This window comes from Chiloscyllium plagiosum, chromosome 29 (assembly GCF_004010195.1).
Source record: "Chiloscyllium plagiosum isolate BGI_BamShark_2017 chromosome 29, ASM401019v2, whole genome shotgun sequence".
Lineage (NCBI taxonomy): Eukaryota > Metazoa > Chordata > Chondrichthyes > Orectolobiformes > Hemiscylliidae > Chiloscyllium > Chiloscyllium plagiosum.
The window spans coordinates 22,073,734-22,095,250 of NC_057738.1; the positions used below are offsets into that span (position 1 = coordinate 22,073,734).

At 38.6% G+C, this 21,517-nt stretch overlaps 1 protein-coding gene across 1 annotated transcript in view; it reads left to right on the plus strand.

Moving 5' to 3' along the window:
* Positions 1–21,517, plus strand: part of LOC122564422 (collagen alpha-3(VI) chain-like) — a 135,193-nt gene that overhangs the window by 102,480 nt on the left and 11,196 nt on the right. The window contains exons 22-31 of the mRNA XM_043719264.1: positions 1,650–1,700; positions 3,551–3,586; positions 3,692–3,754; positions 9,925–9,987; positions 14,523–14,555; positions 14,645–14,681; positions 15,445–15,459; positions 15,549–16,042; positions 18,273–18,372; positions 19,980–20,648. Of these exons, the coding sequence (XP_043575199.1) occupies positions 1,650–1,700; positions 3,551–3,586; positions 3,692–3,754; positions 9,925–9,987; positions 14,523–14,555; positions 14,645–14,681; positions 15,445–15,459; positions 15,549–16,042; positions 18,273–18,372; positions 19,980–20,648 (1,561 nt within the window). The remainder of the gene's footprint in view (positions 1–1,649; positions 1,701–3,550; positions 3,587–3,691; positions 3,755–9,924; positions 9,988–14,522; positions 14,556–14,644; positions 14,682–15,444; positions 15,460–15,548; positions 16,043–18,272; positions 18,373–19,979; positions 20,649–21,517) is intronic.

The window sequence follows — 21,517 nt, forward strand, 5'->3', positions numbered from 1 at the left end:
GTGCTTCAAATTGCTTCTGAAATTGAGTGAACTCGAGCACTGCAGGACCATGTCAGGAATTTAACCTCCATGTGATCCGCCAAAATGGTGTTCAGCACATTGTATCGAACTTAACACCGCTTTCAACCTTTACATCTGAAGTTTAAGGACTTAGTTAAAATTCTGCCAGGATGACTGTTCCAATGCTGGCATACCAAATAGATGTTAATTAAAAATTGAGTCAACACACTACAATTGTAATTCCCCAAAAATGGAAGTGTTGAATTCTTGTGAGATGTTCAGATTTTAAGAATCTCAAACTCCATTACAACCCCCATACCAATAATTTACAAATTAAACAGAGATTGGACAAAAGAGGCATGTTGTAAAAGTATTAATATTAAGCCACACACATATTCTGCTACTCCCAGGCAGCTGGTGAGTATTTGCCTATTATTTGACAGATTTAGCCTGCTTGATAGATTTAACTGTGATTAGCCATCTTCCCAACAGCTCAAGGAAAGTTAGAACAGTCTCCTGGAGAAGGGTAATGCCTTTACGGCACTGCTTGTGGGCAAAGAGAAATTACCCCTACACCTTCCAAACTTCACTATCTCCCTTTAATTTCATCCCCTTCTTTAATCAAAGTCTCTCATATCAATCTCTCAAAGGATGGGTATCTGACTCCCTACTCACCCCAATTCATCCATCACACTCCCATCATCATCTTCAAGCTCCTAATCTTGGGTGGCCAGGTTGACTCCTGGACAGGAATCATATTGTAGAAGCAAAATGTACTCCCTGCATCCATACTAGAAAGATGTAGAATTTGGGCTTTCCTCACCAAAACTCTGCTGCTTGCTGGCCAAATCCCCACTGTTAATAGTGGAACTAATGTCTCAAAACAAATCTGAATCCTTACAGTGAAGAAGCAGGCCATGCGACCCATCAAGTCCACACCCATCCTCCAAAGAGCATCTCACCCAGACCCAATCCCCTACCCTATAACCCTGCATTTTCCATGGCTAATCCACCCAACCTACACACTCCTGTGAACTATGGGCAATTTAGCATGGCCAATCCACCAAAACTACACATCATTGGATTGTGGGAGGAAGCCAGCGTTTCCGGAGGAAACCAATACAGACGCAGGAAGAATGTGCAAACTCCACACTGACAGTTGTCCGAGAATGGAATTGAACCTATGTCCCTGGTGCGTGAAGCAGCGGTGCTAACCACTGAGCCACCATGCTGACCCCTGTTAGATTCACGTTTCCTTGTGGAAAATAGAGCCCATTAATGGTCATGATGCTGTGCTGTTTGATAAGTTCACAGAAAACTAAACTTGAGGCAACTATTGCAATTTGTTGAACTTGTTTAAAGTTAAAAATCTCACAACACCAGATTATAGTCTAACAGGTCTGTTGTGAGATTTTTAACTTTGTCCACCCAGTCCAATACCAGTACCTCCAAGCCTTGTTTGTTTGAGTAATATGTAAATCATGCAATCACTGATTTTCTGTCAAGCACTGGTCAGTCTAAGATGTTGCAGAAAGCCTCAGAGAACTGGATTTACTCCTGTTAAATTCCATCAGGAAATTGCAAAGATAAAAATGATTGGATAATATATAATGTGTCTATAATATATCATGATATTCTTTACCAAACAGGGGCTAGATGGCAAAGATGGAATTGGTCCTCAAGGCAGAAACGGGAGAAAGGTAACAAAATAATATTCTATAGTTCCACATTGCAAAAACATGCCTTCTCTTTCTACTTTCTGTTTTAAGATCTGTACCTGAAACTATTGAATTGTTGAGAATGGTAGAATCTCATTTTGACCGATTACGCTAATGAATTATCACCAGCTAACAATCTCCCATAGAAGAACACACATTCTTGTACACAGGATCATGTAGTATGGGCTATGTCATTTATTTTCTAAAACTATCGTGAAGACAAGAAATGGAAGAAACCATTACTATTTATGGATCAAGAACTCACTGAATAGTAAGACTTTTCAAGGGGACTTTTGTGCATAAAAGGAGTCAATCACTTCCTTTGGTTCCAAAAGTAAGAGAATTAGGAATGCTGCACTTATACACAGAAATTTGCTCTCAAAATAATGATCGTTGTGTTCATCACATTCTTGCGTAACTTAAAATAGATGCTCAAGGTTAATTATGTGTGTATAATAAATGTGTTTCCTTTTCCTGTTTGCACAGAACTACTACTAGTGCTAGACAGCATTGAAAATAAGATTTTATTTTAATTTACAACGCTTCTACTGAAAAAAATCCACAATGGAGTGTTTTGTTTTTCATTGTAACCCTATAATAATTCATTCATTTTAATTAAGTTGATAACTATAAATGTTATAATAAGAAAATAAGTCAGATTTTTGTGACAAAAAATATTAAGCCCCAATTAATTAGATTATTGTGTTTATTTTCTCTCATGACTTTGTGATGCAATATGAAAATACAATGTTCCTCATTAAAATGAGAAAAATGTCAAATTAAATTCAGGAATTCTAATTCTGAAAAGTGGGCAAGTTAGGAGAGGATCTTTAACAGCCAGTAGATTTTTGGTGGATAACCACTGGTCTCAATTAATTTTCACTCTGCCCACAATGATACCAGGCGAGATAATTTTACAGCCGGGTCTCAATGACACAACAATGTACAGTTCTACAAGTTCGGGTCAGGAAATAGGATTAGAGTAAGGACTGGCCTTCAGACATGCAAGAACCTTTCGGCTATCCATAGCATTCAAGTAAGTGTTGGGAAGGGAATTCCATATTGGATATAGTGCAAGAGAAAGTGAAGGTATATTAAGACCAGGAAAGATTAAAGTTTTGTATTTGAGGCCGAGAGGAGATCTTCAGCTTCTTCTCCTTGTGGTTCCAGCAAGGAAGATGCAAAGTTCATCAGCTTCCCAATGCTTTTCACAATGGCCCACTCAGGCCTGTTAAAACTTTTTTTTAAGGCCCAATGTGTTGTTAGGGGTCCTGATTAGCCTATTTAAATTAAAGGTTGACTTGTTTTGAAAGTGCAGATTTGCTGCCTCTTTGGTAGTGTCCTGCTGGGATCTTGTTAGCTTTCTAGCAAATAATTAACCCTTATGACATTTAAAAGCACATCACCAATTTCCACTGGGTAAGTACAGTTACCATGACTCCATCTTTCCTCCTCCCGGATTAATAGGTCAAGTGAAGTCATGAAGCCATTCTTTAGAAGATTTTTTACAATTCCATGAGCAATAACTAACAAAGAACATCTCTCCAGAATGTTTCATATTGTAGGTAATGCAACAAAACAAAATCTTCCCCAATAAGTAAATAAGAATTATTGTTGAAATGCTGCAGGTGATGACTATCTGGGAGGGTGGATGATGATTTGGTAAAAGTCTACAGAAAGACTTCAGCTTTAAGATCTAACAATTAGCATTGTTTCATTCTATGCTGCAAAATCAAAATTAGGATTAATTTTTTTATCTCCAATATTGTGTTTCCACATGGATACATAGTTTTTGTCTAATTAGCCCAATAACTTTCTTTTTAATTCTATAGGGGGAACAAGGACCACAAGGCAACTTCGGCAGAAAGGTACATTTCCTGTTTATCATAAGAAATATGGTTATGTCCAACTTTAGATTACTTCATGTGGAAGATGACCTATCTTTACTTCTTTATTTATTGTCATGGTTTTAGGGAGAAGATGGACTTCCTGGTCAAAATGGAGGACAAGGAGCCAAAGGAATGAGAGGGAACAGGGTAGAAACTTCATCTAAAGCATTACATTTTTAAAGCACAAATGTGACTTTTTACATTTACATTATCAAATTGGAGTCAAAAATAGGCTTTGTCAATTAACAGTCTATGTTTTGTAGTAAATAGAGAATTATTATAGTTTAATTAGAATTAGCATTATGTTGACATCATTATAAATTTATAATATGAGGAGGTTTACTAGCATTCAAAAAGAAACAAGTTATGGAAATGGTTCAAAACTCTGAACCTAAAACAAATCAGCGAATCATAGGGTTTTACAATACACTGTACGAGTGCCACCTCTATGAAGGAACACTCCAATTCAATCCTGTTATTCTTTCCCAAAGGCCAGGGAATTGTTCCTATTCAAATATTTATCCAATTTCTTTTGAAAGATTGTTTTGAAACAACTACCGTGATCCTTATGGGTATGACATTCAGATCATCATGCCTTGCCGCACAACTAAAATGTTTCTGCTTTTCACCTCTGGTTCCTTTGTTAATTCTGTCAGTCTGTGCCCTTGGTTAGTGAGATTGCTGTCAATAGAAAATTTCTCTTCAGTTATTCTTATCAAACCCTTCATGATTTTCAATACTTCTCTCAAGTTTCTCCTAGGCCTCCTCTGCTTGAAGCAGTTTCTCCAGGCTTTCCACAAACATGCAGTCTTTGATTTGTACTATTCCTGTAATTCTCCTCTCTTGATACTATTCCTAAAATGTGGCAGCCAGAATTGATCACAATACTCCAGCCGGGATCCCACCAGCGTTTTATAATGATTTATTGTAATTTCCTTACTTTTGTACTCTACTCGGTAATTAATAATGTCAAGTATCTTGTACATCTTTTCTTAACATCACATGTTCAGCTTCCTCCAAAGACTTATGAATGTATATCTCCAGGTCTCTCTCTTCATATAAGCTATTTACTTTAGATTGCTTCTGTTCATTCTTCCAGAAACTCGTCGCTTCAGATTTCCCTGCAGTAAATTTGATTTCCACATGTCTGCCCATTTTACCAACCAACCATGTCTTCCTGAAGCCTATTACTGGACTCATCATGGTTCATTACATTTCAGAATTCTGTGTGATCTTCAAAATCTGAAATTATATCTTGTATACACAAGTTCCACTCATTAATATACTTCAAAAGTATAATGGCCCCAGTAGTGACTGTTTTGTGGCCATAAGTGCACACTTCATTGCAGTTTGAAATTAAACATTCACCACGTCTGTTTGTTTTCCATTCCTTAGCCAATTTTAGAATGACGTAACCACACCAATGTAAGGATTTCAATTTCGCTAACAGATCAATTATGTGGTGTTTTATTAATTGTTTTAAAGAACTACATCATAACATCAACTTTCATTCTTCTTCAAAGTGCTTAGTCAAGTCAAACACAATTTTTTCTTTATAAGTTCATGCTGACTTTAATATTTAAAGCTTTTCTAAGTGATTCTGATCAACCGATTGATCTTGAAAAGGATTATTGACATAATTTCAGACTTTGAACATCACAAAGAACTTGGAAATGTAATGAACCATGATGATCCAGTAATAGACTTCTGGAAGACATGGTTGCCTTGGTCAAAAGGGCAGATGTGCAAAGCGAATTTGCTGCAGGGAAAAGTGAAGTGATTAGCTTCGGTAGGAAGAAAGAACAGAAGCAATATTAAGTAAATTCTGCAATCTTAAGTGGCTTACATGAAGGGAGAAACTTAGAGATATACATTCATAAGCCTTCAAAGGAAGCTGGAAGTAAACATTTACCCGCTACTGAAGTTATACTGATTTACCTGCACTTGCTAATGTTATCCCAATTCCCTTTTACAAACAGGGATGTACCAGCATCTCCTCATTGTTGTGCAGTGTATTGTTATTCATAATCATCTTCTACATGTCTGAGTTCTGCAGTGTGTACATGTCAAGCTTCTGTTTAGTTTAGTAACAGGAGTCTTGTAGAGTGAACAAGGCAGAGCTTATTGCATTTCTGCAATTATTCACAGATTATAAGAGTAAGACGTTAGCTGTACTACAAAGATTGTTGAGAGGGCCCACCTTTAGGTCTGTTGTTTTTGCTCCCACTATGACATCATCTCAATATATGTTGCTTATTGCACTCAATCAAGTATTGGCCCTTTCAGAACCACTTACAGCTTCTCTCCCTGCATTTCTTTTTTTACTGATGACAATTATTGCTATATGTTGACTAAATAATTACATTTACCAATATTCCCTCTCTGCCAAGTCTTTTACTTTACAAATTCAGATGGTTTGGAGGTTACACTATTCTCTCCAAATATGTACAGATTCGGAAAAATGACACTTTAGTGAGTAGCAAGTAGTTGTGTTGACCCTCATCCTAAGATTCCGAAGTTCTCTTCTGAATTAAAATATCTTAAATTCCTTGAAATTCTTTTACAGTGAGCCTTCACCCTGCAGGAACAGGTATTTTTCTTTCCTTTTCTCTTTCGGCATGTCTTGTTTTTTTTCTTAATGGTGTCTCCCATGGATTTGTATGCATTATATTTCAATTTGTAGTAGTGGACTTCTGGTCTCAATCTGCCTGCAGATCTGTGCTGAAGTAGATATACTCATTGTTGATCATTTTAGACTTCCTCATTTGCCTATACAGCTGAGGCTGTGTATGACTCTGGGCAGACCACATTTAGAATATTACCTCAGGAAGGAAGTGCTGGCCTCAGAGGAGGTCCCGAGAATATATATAAGAATGATCCCAAGTTGAAGAGCTTGTCTTATCAGGAGTGGTTAAGGACTCTAGGTCTGTGCTCCAGTGGAGTTTAGAAAGATGAGAGTGGTTGGGTGGGGGGGGGGGAAGAGGTGGGGGAGACTGATTGATTGAAATTTGCAGAATACGAGAGCCCTGGATAGAGTGGATATAGAAAATATATTTCCACTAATGGGAGAGACCAGGACCTGAGGGCACAGTCTCAGACTGAAGGGATGACCCTGTAGAATTGAGAAGAGGAGGAATTTCTTCAGCCAGAGAGTGGTGAATCTTAAGAATCCATTGCCGCAGTGGAATCCAAGTCATTGAGTATATTTAAGACAGAGATAGATAGGTTCTTGATTAGTAAGAGTATTAAGGCTTGCAGGGAGAAGGCAGGAGAATAGGGTTGAGAAATATATTAGCCATGATCGAATGGTAGAACAGACTTGATGGGATGAATGGTCTAATTCTGTTCCTATATCTTAGCACATGAATTATTAAGAAAATCAATATGTTCACTTCTACTTGTGTTCCCTAAAGATTCTTCTTTGCTTGTTTGTGGTATCCATAATAGTTGTTTAGGATTCTTCTTTCGGAGGTTATGAGATCAGGAGTTCTATTTGAACTGATCCTTTCCTAATCTTCTCAGCATCTAATGTATGACTTGAATTTGTCGCAACTAGCTATTCCCTGCTGTATTGTAATCTGACTCAATTCCGTTCCAGATACTTCCATTGTCTCAAGTTGGGTATAAAGTTCAGTTGCTGCTTCCATTTGCACTTCTTCTCAAAGTCTGCTGGTATTGGGATATAAATATTCTGCAGTTTTGATCACAGTGGAAAACATTTGTGACAAACCAGTATGGTCACAGATTTCCATCTCATTGATGGGATGAAACAAATTTATCATTCCAACATATTTAATCTCTGATGGTTTCTACTTATAGTTTAAGTTCCACTATGAGCTTATATGTAAAATCTACTGGCTGATTCTTGACATTTTATTGTTTACCCCATTCAGCGTTTGAAGGAAGTTGGGGTCCCTTTGCATTCAATGCATCCCAGCTAGAGTAAATATTCGTAGTTGTGGAGTAATATAGATTTTGTAATATTCAGTGTTCACATGTGTTTGAGAGTTGCTTGTGTAATATCTATAATGTTGAGCATGACCCTTCCTGGACCACGTCGTTGAACCTCTGGCTGCAAGAGGTGTTACGTCAGCTGAGACAATGTGGCAATATTGAGACATTTATGAGGTGTCCATTCACAAAAATGTTAGCTTATCAAAGTACTTTGCTCACCAAGTTCTTCGAAGAAAGCTTTGCCTTACTTGCATCATGCACCTGTTTGTGTGGATAATTATTCAGCTTCTGCTTTTCTGTGATTGTGGTCCTTCTTCAGCATATTTTTTGAAAGTTACTTACTTTATCACAATAAAAACGGTTGGCTTGAAGAGCTGGATACTGTTCACACCTGGAAGGTTTCTTTGCTCCGCGATATTTATTTTTCACTCATGGCCATTCATGTACACTTTGCTGTTCTGGAGGGATTTTTGGCTCTTTGCAATTTTAAGGAATATATCCCCTCCTTTTGTGGTTGGGATGGTGGATTCCTACCTTTCGCAATTATACTGGAGATAGCCAAAATATTTCCTTGTTAGACCAGAAGCATTCTTTTTTTTATATAAGTTGTCCACCTCTGATCTACTTGAAAAGATTCACCTCAATAATTGACCTGCCCTCCACTTCCGGATTATACGAGTGGCCTCCTGACTCCTATTAGCTCTTTATTTTACCAGTTGTACCTTGAAATATTGTGTGCTGTGTGGTGATACTCGTTCTGAGCTGCAACTTGTTTTTTAAACCCTGTGATGCTTAAATTTTCTCCTTTTTATTGTGGATGTTTAGCTTTGACTCATTAAATCCCTGATGTCTGTTTGTTTACTGGCTGAATTTGGATTTGGGAACTATTCCTACAAACCAGAGTCTCATGATGCCATGCTGATCGGTTGTTATTTATATATTTATATTTTATTTTATTAATATTTTAACTGTATGGGTTCATTAGATGTTTACACAGCCAAGTGTATGCAAGGATAACTATGTTCTGTTCTAGTGAGAAGAGACTTGCGGAGTTAAACAACGTGTAATTTATTGCTTCTCAGTTACAAAAATAGGCTGTGCATTATAATAAAGTTGTTGAGAGAATGTAACCTTTGATCTGTCTCCCATAAGATTTTACTTTATTCTCTGACCACACTGTTGCAGTGTCTGCTGCTTATTGTATTCAATCAAGTATAACCCCAAGTAGATCTTTCTAAACCCATATACTATATTCTTGATGAACTCCATCTTAATTCCTCTCTCACCTGTTATGATATTCGCAGCATCTTCTTCAGTGAATTCAAATGTTTAGTATCTTTTTAATAGTGCCGAATGGACCCTATCCTTTCTTTGATTATTGTTTCACAGTTCATGTTTAGAAAAGATTTTTGGTTTCCCTCTTATGTTACCCACTAAGCTCCTCTTTTATATAAATGTTGCCTCTTGTTTATGTTTTGAGATCTTGCCTGAGCTTTCTTGTATGTAGCTTGGTTCTCTTGTCTATTAAATTATGAACCCATCATTTGTCAGAAGTATTCATTTAGTGTTTTACTTTAATGTCCATATCTTCAGCCATCCACAATGCTCAAATTTTGAAAGGCCTTCCTTTCTTCCAGGCTATCTTCTCTTTGAAGAAATCCCATTCCTTGTTTGCTGCTTTACCGAGAAAAGTTTGATTCCCTTTCAACTCTGGATTAAGTTGTCTTCAAGTTGAATATTTTTATGTTTTCCTTTTTCCTCATCATATTTTAAAACTACTTTCTGGACAATTCCTACACTGCCTTCTTCTTTCTACCATGCCAGATTGCCACCCATTTAACATCCTCTTGAAACAGCTGTAACTGCAAGATTCCTACCTTCTGGAATGTTGCTTCAGGAAATTCTCAGCTTCCCATATGCTGTGCAATGAAGCCAACTGCTCTCACACTCAGAAACTCTGGATATGCATTTGAGGAACTGTAGGAACTTCCTGAACATATGGTTATTCAGGACGTGTTGAAGTTCCCACATGGCTTGGAAATTGAAGGCAGTGGATCTGTGCTGTCCCATCATGTTCAAAATTCTAGCAAATTACATTATATATGTATATTTAACTTGATATCCTCTTATTTCTATTTATTATTTCATTACTTATATACAATTTTAATGTAATTTAATTCATTTTAATATTGGCATCCTTTACCTAGTTAATAATTATTGAAGAATTAAATTTCCAGTATATTAAAAATCTCATTAAATTTGTCACAGGCACATATATAACTCCAATACTATTCATCATCAAGCTTAGGAATTAATATATAAGGTTCTCTGTGAAATAATGTGATGAACTCATTATCTTTTAGGGCAATGCTGGTGATTCTGGTGATCCTGGTGAACCAGGAGAGATGGGATTTACTGGATTAAGGGTAAGGCAGACAACTGCTTTGTTAAGTTAGAATGTCACCAACTTACAAATGCACATGTTTGACAGACAAAATAAAACTCTCGTAAAGATGTTTGTCAATGACTTTGAATGCCACACCATTTGTGGATAGATTAGTTAGCCAATTGTTCTCAAATATTTGTCCCTGGACTTGTTGAATGTAAAGAAATACAGTGTTTTGAAAAGATTCTTTAAATAACTGTCAGGAGCAATTAATGATCAATTAAATTTGAAAGAATCTAATATTTAATTACTGAGGTTCCATGCCAAGGAATTCCTTTCCTAAACCCAGCCACTATCTGCTTCCATTAAAAGCCTTCTTAAAACCTACTTCTTTAGTGAAACATATAGTCTCTCTTTCTAATATCGCCCAATGGTCTTCATTTTTTCAGGTGGCTGCACAGCAGATTTTGCAAGATTGGAGATTTTAGTTCCTGTGTTAAACACACATTGGGAAATTGTGTCGTTGGTTAAGATATACCACACAACTCAAGAATAGATTGGAGCTATAAATTAGAGATATACTGCAAAATGCAATAATAGGAGGATTGAGCAAGTCTGCCCCTTTTAATTGCTATCCAGTAACCTGACAGAAAATATGTGTGAAAATCAATTGGGAATAAAATTGAATCTGGAATCCTGACATAGTTAAATATTTCAACAAAATTCACTGTCCATGACTGTGTGAAGAATGATCGGTAACCTGAATTACCGAAGAATTGCTAGCACCTATGGAATCATTTATCAGCATCTTCAGGTGAGGAAGAAGAAAAAAAGGAAAGTCTAGTTTCCAACAAGTGTCAGTGTGAAGGCAAAGATCAGATTATTTGATTCATTGATTCCCGTGCGAATCATTCCATAGAAGTATCATTCTCAAATTTATACTTATATAGAGTGTACCATCACAAATTCAGGCATCTCTTCTGTCCAATGTCAAACTGTGATTGTAAAGATATAATGCACATCAGAAAGCAGGAAGAAAATGTAAAATAAATATAATGTAAAGAAGATGAAAGTAAAATTAGGATCTTACGTAATTTAAGCTACATTTTCTATTTTTTCATGGGATGAGGGTGTCGCTGGCTAGGCCAGCATTTATCGCTCATCACTAATTGCCCAGAGGGCAGTTAAGAATCAACCACATTGTTGTAGGTCTGGAGTCACATGTAGGTCAGACTAGGTCAAGAAGGCAGTTGCCCCTCCCTCAAGGACATGAATGAACCAGATGGATTTTTCCAACAATCAACATAGTAATCGTTAGACTTTTAATTTCAGATTCTTGCTGAATTCAAATTCCACTATCTGCCATGGTGGGATTTGAACTCAGACTCCAAAATGTTTCCTGGGTCTCTGGATTAATAGTCCAGTGATAATACTACTAGGCCATTGCCTTCCCCTTATAATATAGTATGAATTATTTCATCACCCTCAAGAAAGGTTTACAAATTTGTCCTTGATCCCCATAAATAATAAAGGAAACTGCTGAATTTACATTCTCACATCTTTATGTTCATTTCTAACTGTTTCCTTTTCACAATTGAAATTTTCTTTGGCCATAAAATTACAGAAGCCATGATGGACTTCAGACATGCGTTCGACAAGGTTCCCCATGGGAGAATGGTTAGCAAGGTTAGATCACATGGAATACAGGGAGAACTAGCCATGTGGATGCAGAACTGGCTCAAAGGTAGAAGAGAGAGTGTGGTGGTGGAGGATTGTTTTTCAGACTGGAGGCCTGTGACCAGTGGAGTGCCACAGGGATTGGTGCTGGGTACATAACTTTTCATCATTTATATAAATGATTTGGATGTGATCATAAGAAGTATAGTTAGTAAGTTTGCAGATGACACCAAAATTGCAGGTGTAGTGGACAGCGAAGAAGGATACCTCAGATTACAACGGGATCTTGATCAGATGGGCCAATGGGCTGAGAAGTGGCAGATGGAGTTTAATTTAGATAAATGTGAGATGCTTAGCAGGACTTATACACTTAATGATAAGGTCCTAGGGAGTGTTGCTGAACAAAGAGAGTGCAGGTTCATAGCTCCTTGAAAGTGAAGTCGCAGGTAGATAGAATAGTGAAGGCGGCGTTTGGTATGCTATCCTTTATTGGTGAGAGTATTGAGTACAGGAGTTGGGAGGTCATGTTGCGGCTATACACGACATTGGTTAGGCCGCTGTTGGAATATTGCATGCAATTCTGGTCTCCTTCCTATCGGAAAGATGCTGTGAAACTTGAGAGGGTTCAGAAAAGATTTACAAGGATGTTGCCAGGGTTGGAGGATTTGAACTATTGGGAGAGGCTGAACAGGCTGGGGCTGTTTTCTCTGAAGCATCGGAAGCTGAGGGGTGACCTTATAGAGGTTTACAAAATCATGAGGGGCATGGATAAGATAAATAGACAAAGTCTTTTCCCTGGGGTCTGGGAGTCCAAAACTAGAGGGCATATGTTTAGGGTGAGAGGGGAAAGATATAAAAGAGAGGGGAATGATATAAAATATTTTCACGCAAAGGGTGGTACCTGTATGGAATGAGCTGCCAATGGAGGCTAGTACAATTGCAAAATTTAAAAGGCATCTGGATGTGTATATGAATAGGAAGGGTTTGGAGGGATTTGGGCAGGATGCTGGTAGGTGGGGCTAGATTGGGTTGGGATATCTGATCAGCATGGACGAGTGGGGCAGAAGGGTCTGGTTTCCATGCTGTACATCTCTATGACTCTATGTTACTTATCTGCTTCACTTTCATAAAGTTCAATCATGTCTAATGCAATGGTTATGCAGTTATAAGATCATAATCAATAGGACCATGGGTAGGCCCTTCAGCCCCTCAAACCTGCTCTGCCATTTAATAGGTTAATGGCTGATCCAACACTCCTTACGTCCACTTTCCTGTCCTTAGCCCAATACTCTTGATTCCACTACTGATTGAGAATATACGAATGACTTGCATCTTTTAAGTTTTGAAGTTCTTCTTTGGAATCACTCATGTGGGTAACATTTACTTAGTGCAATTTGTATATCACTGATTTTTTTTATTTACACAGGGTGGCATAATGGCTCAGTAGCTAACATTACTGCTTCACAGCACCAGGTGCTGGGTTTGATTCCAGTCTTGTGTGAAATTTGACTGTGTGGAATTTGCTCATTCTCGCTGTGACTGTGTGGGTTTCCTCTGGGTGCTCTAGTTTCCTCCCACACTCCAAAGATGTGCAGGGTAGGTGGATTGGCCATACTAAATTGCCCGTAGTGTTCAGGGATGTGCAGGGTAGGTGGGTTAGCCATGGAGAATGTGCTGACTGGCCAGCATTTATTGCCTATCCATAGTTTCCTTTGAGGCGGTGGTGGTGAGCTGCCTCCTTGAATTCCTGCAGTCCATGTAATGCAAGTAGACTCACAATGTCATTAGGGACGGAGTTCCAGGATTTTGACCCAATGATAATAAAGGAACGGCAATATATTTCTAAGTCACAAGTCAAGATAGTGCTTTGGTGGGTACTTACAGATGATAGTATTTTCATTGATGGATTGGCCATGCTAAATTGCTCACAATGTCCAGGTATGTGCAGACCAAATGGAGTAGCCATGGGAAATGCAGTGTTATAAAGATAGAGTAGGGGGTTGGGTCTGGGTCTTCAGAGGGTCAGTGTGAACTTGATGGGCTGAATGGCCTGCTTCCACACTGAAGGAATTCTATCAATCCACGTTTCTATTGCCTTTGTTCTTCTAGATGGTAACAGTTATGAGTTTGGAAGGTCCTGCCTAATGAGCTATGGTCAGTTTCTGTGGTACATCTTGTGGACAGTACACACTGCTGCAACTGAGCATCAGTGGTGGAGGAACAGAATGATTGGTGATGTGGAGCCGATCAAGCAAGCTGAAATCTTCTGAATGTTGTCAAGTTTCTTGAGTCTTGTAGGAGCTGCACCAATGCGAGCAAGTGGGGAGTATTCCATCACTACCTGACTGTGTCTTTTAGATGATGGACACACTTTGGGAAGTCAAAAGGGACTTTGGTGGAGGGCGTGATGGAATATCCCAGCACTTTTGGCTGGAGATAGTCACAAATGCTTCAGCATTATCTTTTACACTAGTCCATTGAGGATGGACATATTTGTGGATCCTCCTCTTCCTTTCAGTTGTTTAGTTGTCCATCACCATTCACAACTGGATGTGGCTGGACTGCAGAGCTTAGATCTGATCTGTTAGTTGTGGAATCACTTAGCTCTTTCTATCACTTGCTGTTTATGTTGCTTGGCACATAAGTAGTTTTATTTTGTAACTTCACCTGGTTGACATTTCATTTTTAGGTGTGCTTGGTGTTGGATTTTTCATGCCCTCCTATACTGTTCATTTGTTTCTAACTGAACACTTTGGACATTGAGAAATATCTACAATATTTTGCCATTGTTACTGGATACAGGTTCTTTGTCATTAATTCTTTTCAGTTATAAACTTCTGAAACATTATTGAAGATGCTTTATTTTATTCTAAAGCTATTTATTTTTTATCATTCTAGGGTCCCAGAGGACGACAGGGCACTTCATTCGCAGTACGTGATCTGTATGCATAATAGATATTGAAGCTTAAATTAATTCATATATTTTACATAATGTTTTAAATTGTATGTTTTTATTCCAGCCATGTAACATCATATCAACTGTGAGAGCTAACTGTCGTGAGTATGTCCTTTAACACTTACAACCATGGTAGACCAGTCACCGCTGTTTAAACAGCAGCTTGCGAGTCAAGCAATGGGTTGAGTTGCACGTTCCCTTTAGAGTTTAGAACCACCAGCTGGCTATTCCTGACATTGTATTCCTGAGGTCTGAAGGTTGGGTAACTCCCATGAGATTTTTATCTTCAGGAGTTGGGTGTGGGCTAGAGTCAGGAACAACATCTCCTGAAGCAGGCCCAAGGTGGGAGTGGATATGGAAGTGCGGTGAGACTGAAGGCTAGTTAGACGGCTTATCTAGGTTTGCTGAGACATTATCGCAGTCCTGTACATGCTTAAAGCTCCAAGTGAGTTGAGGCTCTTATGGCCATTATTTCATTACAAGAGCCTTAATTGTTAGTAGCTAATAAACAGATCACTGGACCTTCTGTGCCCAATATTAATTGGTGAGGTGGCAAAACGTAGATGTGTACCTCACTGGGACCAACTTGTTCATTCATTTCCCGGTCTGACCACTTCTCTCACCACTCCCAGTGAAGGGAAGAGTCCACCCTGTGATGCATTTAACTTGTCACACTTGTAAGTGTAATTATTAACCAGCACATCAGATTCTTGTACAAACACACAATATATGGTGAAAATATACAAAGTCATAAAACATGAAAAATTATTTGAATTTGCATTCAAATAGATTAATAATGATAGAACTTGGATCAATAATGAACCCTCAATCATTAATTTTCTCTATTCCTTTTCTTTATTACAGCTTGCTGTTTACATAGTAAGTAACTTGAATATTATGACGGTAATTTAGCCAATTGGTTACATAAATGACATTGTTAATTATTAACAGCTTTCGTATTGTTCCAGGAAAAGAAGAGTGCCCCGTGTACCCCACTGAACTGGCTTTTGCTCTGGACACGTCCTCAGATGTCACACTGTCCATATTTGAAAGGATGAAGGGAATTGTACTTAAACTGCTGCAGAATATTAACATCGCTGAAAGCAACTGTCCCTCTGGGGCCCGGGTGGCAGTTCTTACATACAGTAATATAGCAAGGCCTTTCATCCGGTTTTCAGACTTTAAGAAGAAGCAGTTACTTATCGAAGGAGTAGAAGAACTAGCACATGAGCGATCAACCAGAAAACGGAATATTGGCGTTGGAATGCAGTTTGTTGCAAGACATACTTTTAAACGAGTTCGTAATGGGATCCTTGTGAGAAAAATAGCTGTGTTTCTCACAAATGGAGACTCGAAAGACACCAATGCCATTGCTACTGCTGCTTCAAAATTCAGTGCTTTAGATATCATTCCAGTTGTCATTTCTTTAAAAGACATCCCAGAAATAGAACGAGCTTTTAAGGTAAGAAAATGCTCATTCCATATTTCATTCCAATTTAATGAGTAGAATGCGAATTAACTTAAATGTTCAGAGGACTGTACAGGGGAGAACCTTTTAATGTCTTGAGATAAGGTGTGTAATAGTCCCAAGTGTGTCTGAGATGCAAGGGGTTTCATCACTGCACTATCTTAGTATTTTATTACTTTATCTGTCATGCCTTTTATTCTGTTGTCAATATTAATTAGTTTTAACCTCGTATCACATCCTCATGACTTTTATTTGTAAATGGAAGGGCTAACCCATATAAGGTAGCAGATAATAGTGCTGATGATAATATTTTCTATTTACATACCTATAAATGACTTTAAGTTGTCTTTTGGTCACCTGACAATCTGTTATCATATCCTTTATTCACTTTAGTATTTCCTTTTATTTTACTGAATCCGCTTGTTTCAGAATTATGAACTCAAAATATATTCATAGTCAAACTATTCCCTTCATGAATGCCTCTGACTGATCAAGTACTGTATTATCTAGGAAACTCTGATTTCAATCCGCCTGGACCAGATCCCTTTTCTACTCCATAAAGTTGGCTGTACTCCATTTGAACATTTGATTTTTACTTCATTTTCTCTGTGACTGCCCTACATCTTCTCAAATTAAAATTTATTTACCATACTGACTGATCTAAATAGTGTACCTAAGTCCTGGAATGAAAGTTTTCCCTTCCTATGATTTATCTACCAACAAGACTTTGTGTCATCATAATTAAAATGGTCTTTATGAAGTATCACAGATTCATTTTGTCAGGAAGTGTAGTTGTTATCTATCATCACTACCTCTACCTATTGCAAATCTAATGTTCAATCCATAGGGTAAATTTTTATTCATCTAATATGAAGATTCAAGTACATTATGTTTAGAATGTTCTTGTCTATTAGTTTACTACGTTTTCACAGTTAATCAATGAGTTGAATCCCACCTAGAAATATCTGCATTTGAAACTGTTACACAACAACCTAAGGTGAAAAATATAACAAAAACAGAATTAACAGGTCCCTGCGAGTAGATTTTTAGGTCGGTTATGGGACAGAGAACTAACTAAATGCCCATCCTGATGTTGCCAAGACTGCAACTGACCAGTTCTCAATGTTACGCAATTGGGAGTTGATGTTAGGCCTAGGTTGGCCTCTGAATGTCAACAAGCCAAGGCAGTCCCCAGGAATATGCCAACTATTCTTTATGGAAACAAGGTAGACAACAAAATTCTGCAATAATTGTAATACATCACAGGCTCACCTGTATAACTCTTAGAATCACAAATGTACTGATTTATGTGGATTTATCCCAGGATCAGACCAAAACAGGTCTGATCCATTCCACCTTAACCTCCATCTGATGATCAGACATCTCCAATTCCTGAGCTAGCTAACTATTGCTCTGACACATTCTCTGATACTCCTTTCCACACAAGCAGCCTTCATGATCAATCCTTGAAATTGTTCAGTCTTCAGTGTATCACATCTACACACAGTCAGTTAACCTTTCACTCATTGGCACCTGCATGTTTTCCCTGAAAAGAGGCCTGTCTCTCAGTTTTAATGACATTATCCTCCTCATGCTGTGCATATAGGCTATTTCCTTACAGCTTTTGCATCATCCAATCTACCACATGACAGTTACATAGCACTTTTATTGCTTGCAGGAGGAGGATTATTGAGACTGTGTAGTGCCAGTAATGACCACCACTCTCACTAGTATGGTGGGATTACAGAGCTTGAGGTCAATTATATTGGCCAACAGTTCTCTGGCACAGGTTTCCCTCTCCTCAAAGTATTAAAGATTGTCAGCAATATACAGGAATGCAGAGTTGAGGTTAAAATCTGATTAATCATGACATTATTGAAGGGCCAAGTGGTCTACTCTGTTTCCATGTTCATATGTTTGCATGTAAACAGTTTGCAATGGAAGATGCATCTTTTGCTGAATTCTTGGATGATGGGGTAAAATCCCATTGTTAAATTCTGCTCTGCTTTGTATTAAACCTCATTGTCCATCTGTCAGTATGCCTATAAGAATAATGCTTATGGTATCATCAATGCATCATGGCATCTGTGATACTTTACCATCTGCTTTACCATCTGCCTGTTATTTCTCTCATGGAAGACATAAAATTGATATTGCTCCAAACTACTAATGTTTGCAGATTTGTGTTTCTGAATTTTGAATTTCTTTCAACTTATTTACCAAGGTCAATAGTGAAGACAGACCTGAAGTAATCGTACTGCCAAGTCAGCAACAAGCCTCCGAAGAAATATTAAACAGGTTCCTCTGGTGCACATTGTGTTTTGGTATGACTTTAAAATCGACTTGTAGATTCAGTAGTGCTGTGAAATGTTTGAAAAAAATTGAATACAAACCTGGAATATATTTACAAATAAAAATGTGCAGATCAATGGTGAGGGCTTATTCCCTGCACCCCAATATAAATGTTGAGTTTATACCCCTCCTTCACTCAGCTGGTTCACCCTGCACATCATTTGTTTTCTTCCCTAATCCAATGAAGGAGGTCTCTTTTTCCTCCTTATTCTATGATATTTCTTCCCTCTTTTACATCAATATCAACTTGTGGAAATGCATTTCCACATGTGGTTGGTCACCTTCTGGTGTTTACTTCCCTTGATACGTGCACACATCTCCTTTCCTCAGGTCTAAAAATCCTAAGCCTAATGCAGAAATTCTGGATGTGCAGCTTTGCCAGTTACCTTTCTGTACCTTTCTAATGATCATTGCAAAATTGCTTTATGACTTCAAAGTCAAAAGCATAGGAACGTAGCAACATATTGTCTAGCTATCATCCATTGTTACAGCTAACCTGAGAATGCAACTTTAAAAAAAAAGTTTTGTGATTTACACATGAAAGAAGTGAAACTATCATGGTATTCAAACAGATGAAAGACTCAACAGACAATCAAGGTATTTTTTCAATGTGTAATTTCAGTTACATCACACTGTAAATTTTTGCTATGAATTCTGTGTTTTAGGATTGAGTCCTCCACTATCACCTGATGAAAGAGAGACGCTCCGAAAGCTAGTGCTTCCAATTAAACCTGTTGGACTATAACCTGGTGTTGTGTTATTTTTAACTTTGTACACCCCAGTCCAACACCGGCATCTCCAAATCATGACCAACTCACAGCACCATCTTAGGTACAAAGTACCTCGCTACAATCTTAGGTGCAAAAAAAAAGCACAGAAAATAAAGAACAAAGTTAGACTACATTCCGGATATACATTGTATAAGTTCGGAAAATAATAATTAAAGCTAAAGATATGGACATTATAGCCTTTCTATAAGGGCTTCAATGTTGTCTGACTGGGCTCCAGGAGTTCCCAACCAGTCACCATCTTTGCCGCAGGCCCACTGGCTGCCCCCGGTTCACTTTGGGCCCACTTGCTGCTGGCCCTGCTCCACTCTGAGCCCACTGGCTGTCACTCCCTTTGCTTCAGGCCCATTGGTCACCATCACTGCTCCACTCAGGGCCACCAGCTGCTGTCCCTGCTCTGCTCCAGGCTGCTGGGAAGAGAAGAAAAAGGCAGAGAGGATAAAAAATCACAAGGGAGATAAAGAAAGAGAATGATTAAAACAAGGAACAGACAGAGCAGATGAGCTCTGGCTGGAGGCTCCTGCTTTGCTGCCATCTCAGAATTAAAAATATGCATCCATAATATTACTGTAATACTGCACCAACACAAAGAAAAAAAAATTAAATCTAGTTTTAGTCCCCAGCTTGACTGCAGAATGAAGCAGCACTGAGATATCTGCCTCATGGAGTTTTACTCTACTTCACCCAGGGATTTGGAGTTACATTTGTTCACAATAAGCTAAAGCAGTTGTAATGTTTAAGTGACTTCATCGAGGAGAAGTAATGAAATGAAGAATTGTTTTTCTTTGCAGATCAGTGTGAACCAAATGACTTGTGTATCAGAGGTGGTCAGCCAGTCCCACTCCCAGTGAACTTGGACATGACTTTCATTGTTGATGACTTGCAGCAGATGGAATCAACACAGTCCGAAATAATTCAGACTTTCTTGACCACAATGATTGACACATTTCTGAGCACTCCAGAATCTAAAGCCTCTGGTCTTCATCCCCGGATGGGGCTGGTACAACACCCATCAGGTTACACTCCGCGATATGGGAAAGATCCATTAAACCTAGAGTTTGGAGTTCTGGATTACGCCACAAAAACTTTGAAGAAGAGACACATCCAAGAACCATTCAGTGAGCTTGAGGGCACCACTGGCATTGCCAACAGTATTACATGGAGCTTGAAGAATTTCTTCTCAAACCTCACAAATCCACAAACTTACAAAGTTATCTTCACAATATTTTCAGGGGAAACAATTATTGATGAGAACAAATTACTGGAGATATCACAAGAAGCAAAATGTAAAGGTTTCACACTGTTTGCACTGGCTGTAGGGGATGTATCTAATGTCACAGTCCTGGAAGAGTTTGTCAGTTTTCCTTTTGATCAGCATTTGGTTCATCTGGATAAGGGTCTGGAGGCTGAAATCGAATATGCACAAAAGTTTGCAGTGGCTTTTCTAAAAAACCTACCAAGTAAGTGCAATTACAACCCTTTTATTTCCCTATTTTGTCCCAATCCTAGATTAAATCATACAGAAGAAACTGAGGACTGCAGTTGCTGGAGAGTCACAGTCAAGAAGTGTGGTGCTGGAAATGCACAGCAGGTCAGGCAGCATCCGAAGGGCAGGAGAGTCTACGTTTCGGGCATTCTGATGAAGGGCCTTTGCACAAAATGTCGACTCTCCTGCCTTTCGGATACTGCCTGACCTGCTGTGCTTTTCCAGTGCCACACTTTCCAACTGTAAACCATATAAGAGCAATGCAAGCAGTTCTGGGCACCACACATCAGGAAGGATATTTTAGCGCTGGTCAGAGTGCGACACAACTTTACCAGAACAATATTGGCACCTGAATTTTCACTCAAAAATCAGGCTTGCAGAATTAGGAAAATTTTCACCTCCATGAGTAAAAGTCCCTCAGAACTTTGAATTTGCATTTTTTTGGTGTGGGGTGGGTTGGCGGTGGATGGGAACAGGTAAAAATGGAGTCCAGAAAGTTGGAGATTACCGAATCCCGGAAGGTCCGGGGTGTGAGGCCGACCTAAGTGCCCCACCGCATTGTGGACGTAATGAGAAGAAAAATGTAAATGAAACACTCCAGCTGTCATCAATCACTAACACTCAACCCCATTTACACACTGTCCCAGACATGCCAATTGTGTCAACTCTCAATCCACTCACAACCCGTGGTTTATCATACTCTTGATGGCAATCCAATCACTTCCAGTCTTCCCATGACCCCTCATACCTTCTATATAGGCCTACCCATTTCTTGCAATCCCCATTGTCATTCATAACACCTATGCCAACATCCATCAACACATGCCCTCAACCAATCAGCCT